We start from the raw sequence: 14,208 nt of genomic DNA, 5'->3' as shown, positions 1-14,208 counted from the left end.
CTGCTTAACCATTTGCACTACCCATAGTTATTACAGGTTGGAACAGGTAAGGGAGAGAGCTCCCAGGCAGGAAACTGGAGCCAGTTTGAAACATCTAAGGGAGACGAACTTGTCTATCAGTTTGTTGTGCTGTGCTAGCTTGTGTGTTGCTGTGAGGCTGGAGCCTATGCCACTGGTGTTTCAAAACCAGCAGGGTTGCCCAAGGTGAATGGGTTTCAGCGGAGCTTCCAGACTGAGACAGACTAAGAAGAAGGAAGAGGCCACCTACTTCTCAAAGAATTGGCCAGTGAAAACCTTATGAATAGCAGTGAAACACTGTCTGATATATTCCTGGAAAACTTTATGACTAGCCCTGAAACATTGTCAGATACAGTGCCAGAAGTTGAGACCCTCATGTTGGAAGGCACTGAAAATACTACTGGGAAGGAGCTACCTCATTAGAGTAGATCCCACCTTAATGATATGGATAAAGTAGAGCTTTGGGGACCTCCATTTGCTGATGTGGCATGACTCAAAATGAGAAGAAATAGCTGCAAGCATCCATTAATAATTGGAACAAGGAATGTATGAAGTATGAATCTAGGAAAACTGGAAGTTGTCAAAAATGAAATGGAACACATAAAGCTTGATATCCTAGGCATTAGTGAGCTGAAATGGACTGGTTATGGGCATTACAATCAGACAACTTTAGGATATACTATGCTGGGAATGACAAGTTGAAGAGAAATGGCATGGCATTCACCATCACAAAGAATGTTTCAAGATCTGTCCTGAAGTACAGTGGTACCAGTGATAGGGTAAAATCCATACACCTACAAGGAAGTCCAGTTAATTCCAACATTATTCAAATGTGCTCACCAAACACCAAAGCCAAAGATGAGGAAATTGAAGATTTTGATTTTTACCAACTTTTGCAGTCTGAAATTGACTGAACATGCAATCAAGATGTGCTGATTATCACTGGTGATTGGAATGCAAAGTTGGAAACAAAGAAGAATGACTGGTAGTTGGAAAATTTGGTCTTGCTGATAGAACTAATGCTAGAGATTCATGATAGAATTTTGCAAGACCAACGACTTATTCATTGCAAATACCCCTTTTCAGCAACAGAAATGGTGGCTATTCATGTGGATTTCACCAGATGGAGTATACAGGAATCAGATTGACTACATCTGTGGCAAGTGCAACAGGGAAGCTCAATATATTCAGCCAAAACAAGACCAGGAACTGATTGTGGAACAGCCTATCAACTGCTCATATGCAAGTTCAAGTTGAAACTAAAGACAATTAAAACAACTCCATGAGAGCCAAACTATGACCTTGAATATATCCCTCCTAAATTTAGAGACCATCTAAATAATAGATTTGATGTACTGAACACCAGTGACCGAAAACCACAGGAATTGTGGGTTGACATCCAGAACACCATCCATAAAGAAAGCAAAAGGTCATTAAAAAGACAGGGAAGGAAGAAAAGACTAAAATGGATGTTAGAAGGACTCTAAAACTTGCCCTTGAGTGACATATAGCTAAAGCAAATGGAAGAAATGACAAGATAAAAGAGCTGAACAGAAGGTTTCAAAGAGCAGCTCAAGAAGAAAAAGTCAATTATAATGAAATGTGCAAAGACCTGGAATTAGAAAACTATAAGGGAGGAACACACATGGCATTTCTCAAGCTGAAAGAACTGAGGAAAAAATTTAAGCCTCGTGCTGCAATATTGAAAGTTTCTATGGGCAAAATGCTGAATGACGCAGGAACCATCTAAAGAAGATGGAAGGAATACACAGAGTCACTGTACCAAAAATAATTGGTCAATGTTCATCTATATCAGGAGGTGGTCTATGATCAAGAACCAATGGTATTGAAGGAAGAAGTTGAAGCTGCACTGAAGGAAGTGGCGAAAAACAAGGCTCCAGGAATTGACGAAATACCCATTGAGATGTTTCAACAAACAGGTGCCGCATTAGAGATACTCACGTGGCTATGCCAAAAGATTTGTAAGACAGCTTCCTGGCCAACTGATTGGAAGAAATCCACATTTGTACCCACTCCAAAGAAAGGTGATCTCACAGAATGTGGAAATTATTGAACAATATCATTAATATCACACGCAAGTGGAATCTTACTGAAAATAATTCAAAAATGGTAGTGGCAGTATATTGACAAGGAACATCCAGAAATGCAAGCTGGATTCAGAAAAGGATGTGGAATAAGGTATAGATATCATTGGTGATGTAAGATGGATCTTGGGTGAAAGCAAAGAATACCAGGAAGATGTTTACTTGTGTTTTACAGACTATGCAAAAGCACTTGATTGTGTGGATCAAAACAAATTATGGATAACATTGAGAAGAATGGAAACTCCAGAACCCTTAATTGTACTCATGAGGAACCTGTACCTAGACCAAGAGGCTATCATTCAAACAGAACAAGGGGACACTGCATGGCTTAAAATCAGGAAGGAACTGTGTCAGGGTTGTGTCCTTCCACCATACTTATTCAATCTGTATCCTGAGCAGATAATCTGAGAAGCTGGACTAAGTGAAGAACGTGGCATCAGGATTAGAGGGAGACTCATTAACCTGCAATAAGCTGATGAGCCATCATTGCTTGCTGAAAATGAGGATGACTTGAAGCACTTACTGATTGAAGAATACAATCTGCAATATGAATCACAACTCAATATAAAGAAAAAGAATATCTTCACCAGTGGACCAATAAGCAGCATCATGATAAATGGAGAAAAAATTGAAGTTGTCAACTCACTCACTGCCATCAAGTCGGATCCGACTCATAGTGTCCCCTCCTTGGGTTTCTGAGGCAGCATCACTGTGGAAGTAGATTGCCCATTCTTCCTTTTGAGGAGTGGCAAAGACTTCATATTAGTTGCTTCTACAATCAACACCATTGTAAGCAGCAGTAAAGATATTACATGACATAAAGCATTGGGCAACTCTGCTGCCAAAAGATCTCTTTCAAGTGCTAAAGAGGAAAGATGTCTCCTTGAAGACTACTGTGCCCCTGATGCAAGCCATGGTATTTTCAATTGCCTGATATGCATGTGAAAGATGGACAATGAATAAGGAAGACCAAAGAAAGGTCAATGCTTTTGAGTTGTGGTGTTCATAAAGAATGCTGAAAGTACCATGGAATGCTAAAGGAACTAACAAATCTGTTCTGGAAGAAGTGCAGCTGGAATGCTCCTTGGAAGCAAGAATGGTCAGACCTCATCTTGGCTACTTCGGTCATGTTGTCACAAGGTACCATTCTCTGGAGAAAGATATCATGCCTGGTAAATTGGAGGGTCAACAAAAACGAGTAAGGCCTTGTGGTAGTGCAGTTTGTATGTCAACTTGGTTGGGCCTGGTTGAATGGCTGGGCAGCTGGAGGTAGTTATTCCCCATGATGAGACTGGCAATCAACTCTGTGGAGGGATCTACCATAAGCAGCTGAGTAGCTGCCTTTGGGATGTGGTCTGCTTCCTGTATATAAGGAGAAGCCTTGGAGATAGTCTCTAGCTTATGGTACGCTTGAACCCTGCCTGTAGCTGTGTCATTGTTCAGCAGCCTGCCGTGCTCTGTTGCTCTTGGGACTTTCAGTAGACTTGAGTTAATGGCCTGCCATGTGGTTTGGTAACATCGGGACTGTGCCATTTTATTTGTTGACCTTGGGCTTGTCAGCCTCAGCAGCCAGTAGCTGCTTGAGAGAACAGATGCCTCTGACTTCAGTGGGCCAGGAGCAAGAGGCAGAGCTGAAGCCCAAGGTCAAAGGGCTTTCACCTAGCCCTTGGAGCCTGGCACTTTGAACTTGGACTTCTCGCCTCCTGAACTGTAAGAGAATAAACTCCTGTTTGTTCAAGCCATCCCATTTGTGTTTTTTTCTTGTCAAAGTGGTGCTAGGTAACCAGAATAGACACACAATGGCTACAATGATGGACTCATGTATAGCAAAGATTGTGCAGCTGGTGCAAAACCAGGCAGTGTTTTGTTCTGTTATATTTAGGCTCACTATGAGTCGGAGACAACTTGACGGCACCCAACAACAACAATAGTTATTACAACATCACTCTTAGTTACTGCTGAATTTTTCATGACCCAGATCAGAAACTCACTGCATTCTAAACAATGACTCCTGTTCCCTTATCTTGCGCACTCCCAGTAAGCACTAATAAAATCTGGTCTCCATACACTTGTCTCCACCACTGATCTGTCAGTTTGTTGTACTGTGGTGACTTGCAAGTTGCTGTGAGGCTGGAGGCTATACCACCAGTATTTTGAATATCAGCACGGTTACCTGTGGTGGACAAGGTTCAGTGCAGCTTCCAGAATAAGACAGACTGGGAAGAACAGCACCATCACTTCTGAAAGAACTGGCCACTGAATACTTTATGAATACATTTGTGTATTGTTATTTCATGTATGTAAACTCATATAACATTAGTTTTTTTGAGAATGACTTATCTCATTCAACAAAATATTCTCAAGTCTTTATGCATCTCTTCAGTTTTGAGTATTTCACAACAATTTTGTGTTGTCCAACACAATCCAGGCTTAGGTATGCACTTTGTGGGCTTTATCTGTAAAAATATTCTTCCAGTTGGTTTCTCACTACTACCCAGCATCAGAAAATGCTTACAGTGATCAATGTTAGTATTGTTGTTGTTGTTTTGTATCCTTGATTTGGGTCTGATTCATTGAGAGTTCCCTTCTTTTTTTGCTGAGCCTCTACTTTATGAAGCATGATGTCCTTCTCCAGGGACTCGTCCCTCTTAATAACATGGCTGTGAAAGTTGGGGTTGTGAGTCAACTTGATTGGACCACAATTCTGAGTGGTTTAAGCAGTTGTGATGTGGGTTATTCCCATGATGAGATCATGAGATCAGATATATGTTTTTTTTTTTTTTTTAATGTTTCAAGTACACTTTTATATTTTTCAGATGTATGTGTTTTGAACAGCCTATCCATTGAAAGGGAGTTTCCCTAAGAGTGTGGCCTGCTCCCAATATATTTATTGACATCTTGGGAAAAGGAGACACTCTTCTGTGGATTGGAATCCTGTTGTGCTGCCTACAACTGTCCATGAGTGAACAATCCACCATTCGGCCTGGTGATCTTGGACTCGTCATTTGTTGGAGTTGACAGCCAGTATACTGCCTGCCAACCATGAGCTTGTAAGCCCCTGCTGCTGAGTAGCTTCCAGACTAAGACAGACTGGGAAGAAGGACAGGGCCATCACTTCTGAAAGAACTGGCCGCTGAATACTTTATGAATACATCTGTGTATTGTTATTTCATATATGTGAGCTCATATAGCATTAGTTATTTTGAGAATGACTTATTTTACTCAACAAAATATTCTCAAGCCTTTATGAATCTCTTCAGTTTTGAGTATTTCACAATTTTGTGTTGTCCAACACAATCCAGGCTTAGATATGCACTTTGTGGGCTTTTTCTGTAAAAATACTCTTCCAGTTGGTTTCCCACTATGACCCAGCATCAGAAAATGCTTTCAGTGATCAATGTGAGCCAGCAAAAGCCTGCAGCTTGATGTTTGATCCAAGAACTTGGGACTTGCCAGCTTCTATAAGTGTGTGAGCCATTTTCTAAGATAAATTTCTGTCTCTCATTCTCTCTCTAAGCTTTCCTGGTGGCTAAGGCACTTGACTGCTAACCAGAAGGCTGGTGGTTCAAACCCACCAGCCACTCCTCGGAAGGAAGGTTGGGCAATCCTACTTCCGTAGTGATACTGCCTCGGAAACCCAAGGAGGGGTCGCTATGAGTCAGGGCTGACTCGACGGCACATAACAACAACAACAACAACAAGAGAGCCCAGCCTAATATGGCCAAAGTAAGTGAGATGAAGTCTTGCCATCCTCCCTTCTAAGGAACATTCTGGCTGTACACTTTCCAAGATAGATTTGTTCATTCTTCTCTTCTGCCAGTTCATGATATATTCAATATTCTGTGCCAACACCATAATGCAAATGCATCGATTCAATTTTTCTTCATTCTTCCTTGTTCATTGTCCAATGATCTTATGTATGTAGGGGAATGAACATACCATGGCTTGGGTCAGCCACATCTTAGTCCTCAAAGTGACGTATTTGTTTTTTAGTTCTTTTAAGAGGTGTTTTGCAGAAGACTTCTTTGCCCAAAACAATATATCATTTGATTCTTTGACTGCTATTTTCATGGTCATTGACTGTGGATCCAAGTAAAATGAAATCCTTGACAACTTCAATCTTTTCTCCATTTATCACAATGTATTTATTACTCCAATTGTAAGAATTTTTGTTAGCATAGTTGATAAGCTTAACTGCATGTCTACTTAGAATGCAACAATAAAGATAACTCCTCAGTCATCAATTATTTTGAAATAACTTATACATTATCTTTTCCCCTGCAGCACCTCCACCCCAAATCAGGTGGCAATTGATAGTCAACTATATTAATGTATTATTTATTTACTTTAAGAAAAATTAGTCTCTGACGTAGAAGGGATGTGTGATCTTACATATACAGGTTCTTTCATCCTCTCCTAGTACATAAGGGTCAGTACAGAGACACTGGAAGCTGCCCTTGGTGTTCTTGCATTCAGCAGAGGGATGGCAGGGAGGCTCTAGTAGATCTTTGCATTCATTAATATCTGCACAAACAATACAGAAATCATTACATTGTTTAAGGGAAGAAGAGATGTTCTTAATTTCACATATAGATAGCCAGAGTTTCAGATTTGGAAGAGTTCATTTCCACATATAAAACAATCTCTCTTCCTTTAGTTCTATCCCTTATTTATAAAGAAGAACAATGCTACTTTCATTATTGTATCGTGTCTGTCCTCCTTGTTCCCACACTTTTGAAAAGAGAGTATGAGAGTTCTCTTGATGCAGAACACTTGGCTTACTGAAGCCAAATATAGGGCTCTTCTACAAAGCCATCATTTCCAACCAGCCTATTTCACAAATTGTAGATTCTGAAATTTCATGTTTTCTCTAGCCCCAATGTTTCTTTGCTGACACTAATACTTTCTACTAGAGAGATTTTCTCCTTCCTTCCTTTTGCCAATTGAAATCACACTGTTGCTGTTATGTGCCATCGAGTTGGCCCTGACTCATAGCGACCCCTTCAAAAAATCATCTCAAGCTACTGCCACTTTCTAAGGTGACAAAAAAGTCTTAGGTGCATTTTTTTCCCTGCTGCATCCCATTACAAGCAACGATTTTTTTATGTAACTCCTCTGCATGTTAATACTGTAATGTGTTTGATTGATTCAACTTGATTTGATTCAGCTTAAAATATGTGCTCTTGAATATAATGATGAACAATGCAGATGTAGTTCTGTTTTCATGTATACATATGAAAGAATCAAAGAAGTAATTTACAACATACTGTGAACGGTACTGGGGAACCTCACCAAGACCGGTGGTCAGAGAATCTTCCTGGAGGAGTTAAATACTAATGGAGAGTGGAGATTGGAAGAATGAGTAGAACTTATCCAAAAAAGTGAAACAGGGGAGTGGGGATAGAAATGAAGGTGGATGTGGGCACAGAGTAAGTATATTCCAAATATGATAATTTTTGCTATAGAAAATTGATGATTCTGTTCTCTTTATTTCAGTAAATACTTGTTACTGTTCTTGCTGTGTTTTGCTCATTTTTTGTTTTCACTGTGAGACAGGCATTGAGCCAGGAGTTTAAAGCTTGATTTCTAGTTCCTGGCAAACCAGGTGCATGTCAACATGTCACTAAAGTTGCCTGGGTCTCCACTTCCTAAACTGCAAATGCAGAATGTTGTGTTGCATCCCATGGTCTTCTCCTTAAAAATCTACATACTACTTAATTTCTTAGACTCAGATTTCCAAATAATTTGTTATAAAACTTTTTCCAAATGTTCCTTTTCTGGCCATTCTAGAAAATAAATAGTAGAATGTCAAAAGGAAAACACACACACACACACACACACACACACACATATATATATATATATACAAAAGCCAAAATCACTGCCATCGAGTGAATTCCTACCCATAGTGACCTCCTTTGGGTTTCTGGGGCAATAAATCTTTACAGAAGTGGATTGCCCAGTCTTCCTTCCAGTGGCTGGTGGGTTTGAACTGTCAGCCTTCTGGCTAGCAGTCAAATGACTTAGGCACTATGCCACCAGAGCTCCTACTACCCCACCAGAGCTCCTTAGGTATGTGTATATGTTGTTGTTTGCCATGGAGTTGGACCTGACTCATAGTGACCCCTCCTTGGGTTTCCAAGGTAGTATCACTACGGAAGTAGATTGCCCCATCTTCCTTCCGAGGAGTGGCTGGTGGGTTTGAATCGCCAGCCTTCTGCTTAGCAGTCAAGTGCCTTAGCCACTATACTACCAGAGCTCCCGTATATGTATGTGTATATATATATATATACATACATATATAAAAACTCCAAACTCACTGCCATGGAGTCAATTCTGACTCATAGCAACCCCTGTTGGGTTTCTGAGGCAGTAATTTTTTTTTTTTTAAATTTTATTGTGATTTGGGTGAAAGTTTACAGAGCAAATTCATTTTCCATACAGCAATCACATATACTTTGTCACATGACATTGACTGTAATCTCCCACAATGCAACAGCTCTCCTACCACTTCCTCCCCATAGCCACCTCTTCCTTGTGTCCTTCCCTTCCATGAAGTCCTGGCCCCTGAGCTGTCTCCTTGTGCATACACAGCCCTTCTATTCTCCCATGATTGATCTGTCCAAGGAGTATGTCTACCTAATGTAAATGTTAAGCTCATATGCCTGTCTTTTGTTTGGCTGGAAGCAACAGGAGTGGGTTCAATTCCAGACCTGAAGGGCAGCTAGGGGCCATAGTCTCAGTGGTTTCATCAGGCTCTATCAGACCAGGAAACCTGGTCCCCCCCCCCCTTTTTTTGTATGATTTTGAGTTTTGTTCCACGTTGTTCTTCCACTCTATCCAGGATCTTGAGGCAGTAAATCTTAATGGAAGTGTATTGCCCCATTTTCCTTCCACAGTTTGAACCACCCACCCTCTGGTTAGCAGTAATGCCTTAGGCATTATGACACCAGAACTCCTCCTGTATGTATGTGTGTGTGTGTGTGTGTATGAATATATATATATATATATATATATATATATATATATCTCAAACAAACCAAACCCACTGCTGTCATGTAGGATCTGACTCATTGTGACCTCTCCTGGGGTTTCTAAGACAGTATCACTACAGAAGTAGATTGCCCCATCTTCTTTCCAATGAGTGGCTGGTAGGTTTGAACCTCTAGCCTTCTGGTTAGCAGTCAAATGCCTTAGACACTACTCCACCAGAGCTCCTGTATGTGTATATATATATATATATATATGTATGTATAACATGCATAATTTAAAACATATTATGTAATTATAAAGAATATTTAAAGATCTATCCTGAAGTACAATGCTGTCAGTGACAGGATGATATACATTTCCCCACAAGGAAGATCAGTTAGTGCTACTATTATTTATTCAAATCTATGCACCAACAAGGAAAACCAATGATGAAGAAATTGAAGATTTTTATCAACTTCTGCAGTCTGAAGCTGATCAAACTTGCAATGAAGATGAACTGACAATTTTTGGTTATTGGAATGCAAAAGTTAGATAACATGAAGAAGCATAGGTAGTTGGAAAATATGGCCTTGGTGATAAATGATGCCAGAATTTTGCAAGAGCAATGACTTATTCATTGCTAATACCATTCTTCAACAACATAAATGACAACTATCTAAATAGAACTTGCTGGAAGGAATATACAGGAATCAAATCCACTACATCTATCAGAAGAGATAATGCCTCAATATCATCAGTAAGAACAAGGCCAGGGCCTGAATGTGGAATAGACCATCAATTGTTGATATGCAAGTGCAAGCTGAAGCTAAAGAAAATTAAAACAAATACATGAGAATCAAAGTAGGACCTTCTTGAAGATATCTTACCTGAATTTAGAGAATAGAATTTGAAGAATAGATTTGATGTGTTGAACACCAGTGACTGAAGACCAGATGAATTGTGAGAAGACATTAAGGGCATCATACATGAAGAAAAGAAAAGGTCCTTAGAAAGATAGGAAAGGAAAAAAAACATCTAAATGGATGTCAGGAGCAACTCTGAAACTTGCTCTTAAATAGAGAGTAGCTAACATAAATGGAAGAAATGATAAAAGAACTGAACAGAAGATTTCAAAGGGCAGCTTGAGAAGACAAAGTAAAGTATTGTAATGAAATATACAAAGACCTGGCATAGATGATCAAAAGGGAAGAACACGATCAGTGTTTCTGAAGCTGAATGAACTGAAGAAAAAATTCAAGCCTTGAGTTACAATATTGAAGTATTCTGTGGGCAAAATATTGAATGACATAAGAAGCATCAAAAGAAGATGAAAGGGATACACAGAGTCACTGTACCAAAACAAACAAACAAACAAACTGGTCTACTTCAACTACTTCAGGAGATAGCATATTATCAAGAATCAATGGTATTGAGGAAGAATTAGAAGTTGAACTGAAGGCATTGGCGAAAAACAAGTCCCCAGCAATTGACCGAAGCAGCTCTGGTGGTACAGTGTCTAAGGCATTTGACTACTGACCAGAAGATTGGTGGTGCAAACACACCAGCCACTCCAAGGAAGGAATATGGGGCAATCTACTTCTGTAAAGATTTACTGCCTTAGAAAGTCAAGGGGGTTGCTATGAGTTAGAATTAACTAAATGGTATTGAGGTTTTTTTTTTTTTTTTCAGTTTAGCAATGGACAGAATACCAATTGAGATATTTCAACAAGTGGATAAAATGTTGAAAGTGTTTGCACATTTATGTCAAGAAATTTGGAAGATATCTACTTGGCCAGTTTACAGGAAGAGATTCATATTTGTGCCCATTCTAAAGAAATGTGATTCAAAATAATGTGTGAATTATCAAACAATATCTTTAATATCACACATAAGTAAAATTTTGCTGAAAATAATTCAAAACTGCTTGCAGCATATATATATATATATATATATATCTGCCAGAATTTGTCCTAGATTGAGAAGAGGACATGGAATGAGGCATATAATTTCTGATTTCAGATGGATCTTGGCTGAAATAAAAGAATACCAGAAGGATGTTTACTTGTGTTTTATTGACTATAAAACATTGGACTGTGTGGACCTAACAAATTACAGATAACATTGTGAAGAATGGATATTCCAGAATACTAAAAAGTGCTCATGATGAACCTGTACATAGATCAAGAGGTAGTCATTTGAACAGAACAAGAGGATACTGCAAGGTTTTAAGTCAGGAAATGTGTGTGTTTGGCTTGTATCTTTCACCATACTTTTTCAATTTAAATGCTGCGTAAGTCATCCAAGAAGCTCAGCTATATGTAGAAGAATGCAGCATCAGTACTGGAGGAAGACTCATTTATAACCTATGATATGCAGATGTAACAACTTTGCTTGCTGAGAATGAAGAGCACTTGAAGTATTTCCAAAGACTACAACTCAACATAATGAAAATAAAAATCCTCACAACTGGCCCAAAAAGCAGTATCATGATAAAAGGAGAAAAGATTGAAGTTGGGAAGGGTTTAATTTTACTTGGGTCTACAGTCAACAACCATGGTAGCAGTGGTCAGGAAATTAAGCTATGTATTGCATTGGGCAAATCTGTTGCAAAAGAACTGTTCCAAGTGTTAAAGAACAAAGATATCACTTTGAAGACTAAGGTGCACCTGATCCAAGCCGTGGTATTTTCAATCATCTCATATGCATGTGAAAGGTGGACAATGAATAAGGAAGACCAAAGAAAACTTGAGCCATTTGAGTTATGGTGTTGGCACAGAATACTGCATACATCATGGACTGCCAGAAGAATGAACAAATCTATCTTTGAAGAAGTACAAACAGAAATGCTCTTTTGAAGGGAGAATGGTGAGACTTAATCTCATGTTGGCCATATTATCAGGAGGGATGATGACCTGGAGAAGGATTTCATGCTTTGTAAAGTAGAAGGTCAGAAAAAAGGAGAACCATCAATGAGATGGATTGACACCCTGGTTGCAACAGTGGGTTCAAACATAACAAAGATTGTGAGAATGAGGCAGGAGCAGGCAGTGTTTCATTCTGTTGTACGTAGGGTCATTATGAGTCAGAACTGACTCGATGGAACCTAAAACAACATATATATACGTGTGTGTGTGTGTGTGTGTGTGTGTATGTTGGTGCTGTGAGGTACCACGGAGCCAATTCTGACTCATGGTGACTGCACAGATTTTTTTTTTTTTTTTAATTTTTAAGGTAATCTTCTGCTAGGAAGAAATTAAATATGAACATATACTGAATCTTTATGAAGTGCCAAACAAGGTAGCTATATTCTCTCCTACTCAATCTTCAAAATAATTTCTTAACATTAGCACAGTTCATATGCTATCATATAGGATAATAAGTGAATGAGATAAGACAACTTGCCAAAGGTCACAGAGCTAAGTGGAAAACCTGCGACTCATCACGCACAGGTAGACAAAGATTTCAGCACCAGACTCAGTGCTCTTAACCACCTCCTTATACTCACTTCCTATCGGCATGAATGAGAAAATTTTGAACTTCTACAACTTGCATGTGACCAAATATATAAAAGGGAGCTCTGGTAGTACAGTGTCTAAGGCACCTGACTGCTAACCAGAAGGCTGGCAGTTCAAACCCACCAGCCACCCTCAGAAGGAAGGTTGGGCAATCTACTTCTGTAGTGACCACCTCAGAAACCCAAGGAGGGGTTGCTTTGAGTTGGGCCTGACTCGACAGCACATAACAACAATAATATGTAAAAAAAAAAAAACATGTGCAACAAACCTACTCTGGCCTGGAAAATGATGCCAATGGCATCACTAAGGTTGCTGTCACCAAGTGCAGTAACATTTCTCATGGGCAAGTCTAGCTGGAGAACCCTCCCCAGTGAGTGAAGCAACCAGCTCCACCCCAATGCAGGACCCAGCTCCTTCTACTTGGCCCTACCCCTTCTGGTGTGCCCCTTCCCCCTTTGCATTAGCTAAGGCAGAAACTCTTTTCTCTGCTCAATGGTAGGTGCTATAACCCACCTGGTGAATGAAGGGTGGGGGGGGTGTTGGTGTGTGGTGGTAGTGATGTTGGTGACTGGTTACTGCAATGGGTGACCAGTGACGTCAATCTTAGTGGTGCCACGGCTTTGGTGGCCCTCCCTCTTTCAATGCTCACAGGCATGCAACTACTGCCGGTGGTGGACCATTAAATCAGTGTCTAGGGATTAGGTCTGCCCACTTCTTTAGTGATGCTACTGAATGGTACTCCTTACAAAAAGAAGAAGAAAAGTAATCTCAGGATTGTAGTATCCTCAAATTCCTGTGTCTTTATGCAATGGCCAAGGCTTTGCTCACTTGGCCTGATTTCATTTTTTTGCTTTTCCAGAAGAGCAACAGACTGCATCCCCAAATCTCCACAGGTAGCTCACAAACATCTGCACAGATGTTTCCATTTCCCTAAGCAAATTTGTACTGATTGCAAATCTTATTTTCCCTAATAGACACAGAAACATTTATTTGTATTCACTTATTGCATAACCTCCTGACAACAGCTAGTGCAAAAAGTCACAGACACATAACTTTTTATCTATTTTGAATTCACAACTTTAAAGCACTCAAAAGAGATTACAATTCATTTGACACTTTTTTTTCCTTCTTCATCAGATTTTTAGGTGTATGGATTTTAGTGAATAAATAAGATTTGAATAGGGAAGAGAACAGCAAATCTCACCTGATTTTCTGTATTAAATATTCAATTAAGCCTGAAGCTTTCCTTTCTGCAGCTGTAGATACGTTTTAAAAGCTGATTTCATTGAGGATCAGCTTGAGCACTTATGTTCACATCAATTTAGCAGAGAAATAAAGGGTTTCTCCTCTAGCGTATTTAAGAGTTTATTTTTATTTATTTATTCTTGTAATACTTGCTTTAGAAACTTTCAGTGTAGGGCACTGATATGGGAAAAATATTTGTGTATATAAATGAGTATATTTATACTGTGATTCTTGTCTCATTGAGCATTATTTTTAAAATACAGGAATAATGCTGGAACTCGTATGGTAGAATTTTGCAAGACCAACGACTTGTTCATTGCAAACACCTTTTTTCAACAACACAAACGGAGGCT

At 39.4% G+C, this 14,208-nt stretch overlaps 1 protein-coding gene across 1 annotated transcript in view; it reads right to left on the bottom strand.

Moving 5' to 3' along the window:
* Nucleotides 1-14,208, bottom strand: part of TPO (thyroid peroxidase) — a 216,482-nt gene that overhangs the window by 22,930 nt on the left and 179,344 nt on the right. The window contains exon 13 of the mRNA XM_007948120.1: nucleotides 6,516-6,647. Coding sequence (XP_007946311.1) covers nucleotides 6,516-6,647 — 132 coding nt within the window. The remainder of the gene's footprint in view (nucleotides 1-6,515; nucleotides 6,648-14,208) is intronic.

Source organism: Orycteropus afer, unplaced genomic scaffold (genome assembly GCF_000298275.1).
Source record: "Orycteropus afer afer isolate SDZICR_OR568_19922 unplaced genomic scaffold, OryAfe1.0 scaffold00204, whole genome shotgun sequence".
Lineage (NCBI taxonomy): Eukaryota > Metazoa > Chordata > Mammalia > Tubulidentata > Orycteropodidae > Orycteropus > Orycteropus afer.
Note: the sequence above shows the minus strand (reverse complement) of the source record. Positions and strands in the feature narration are given on the sequence as shown.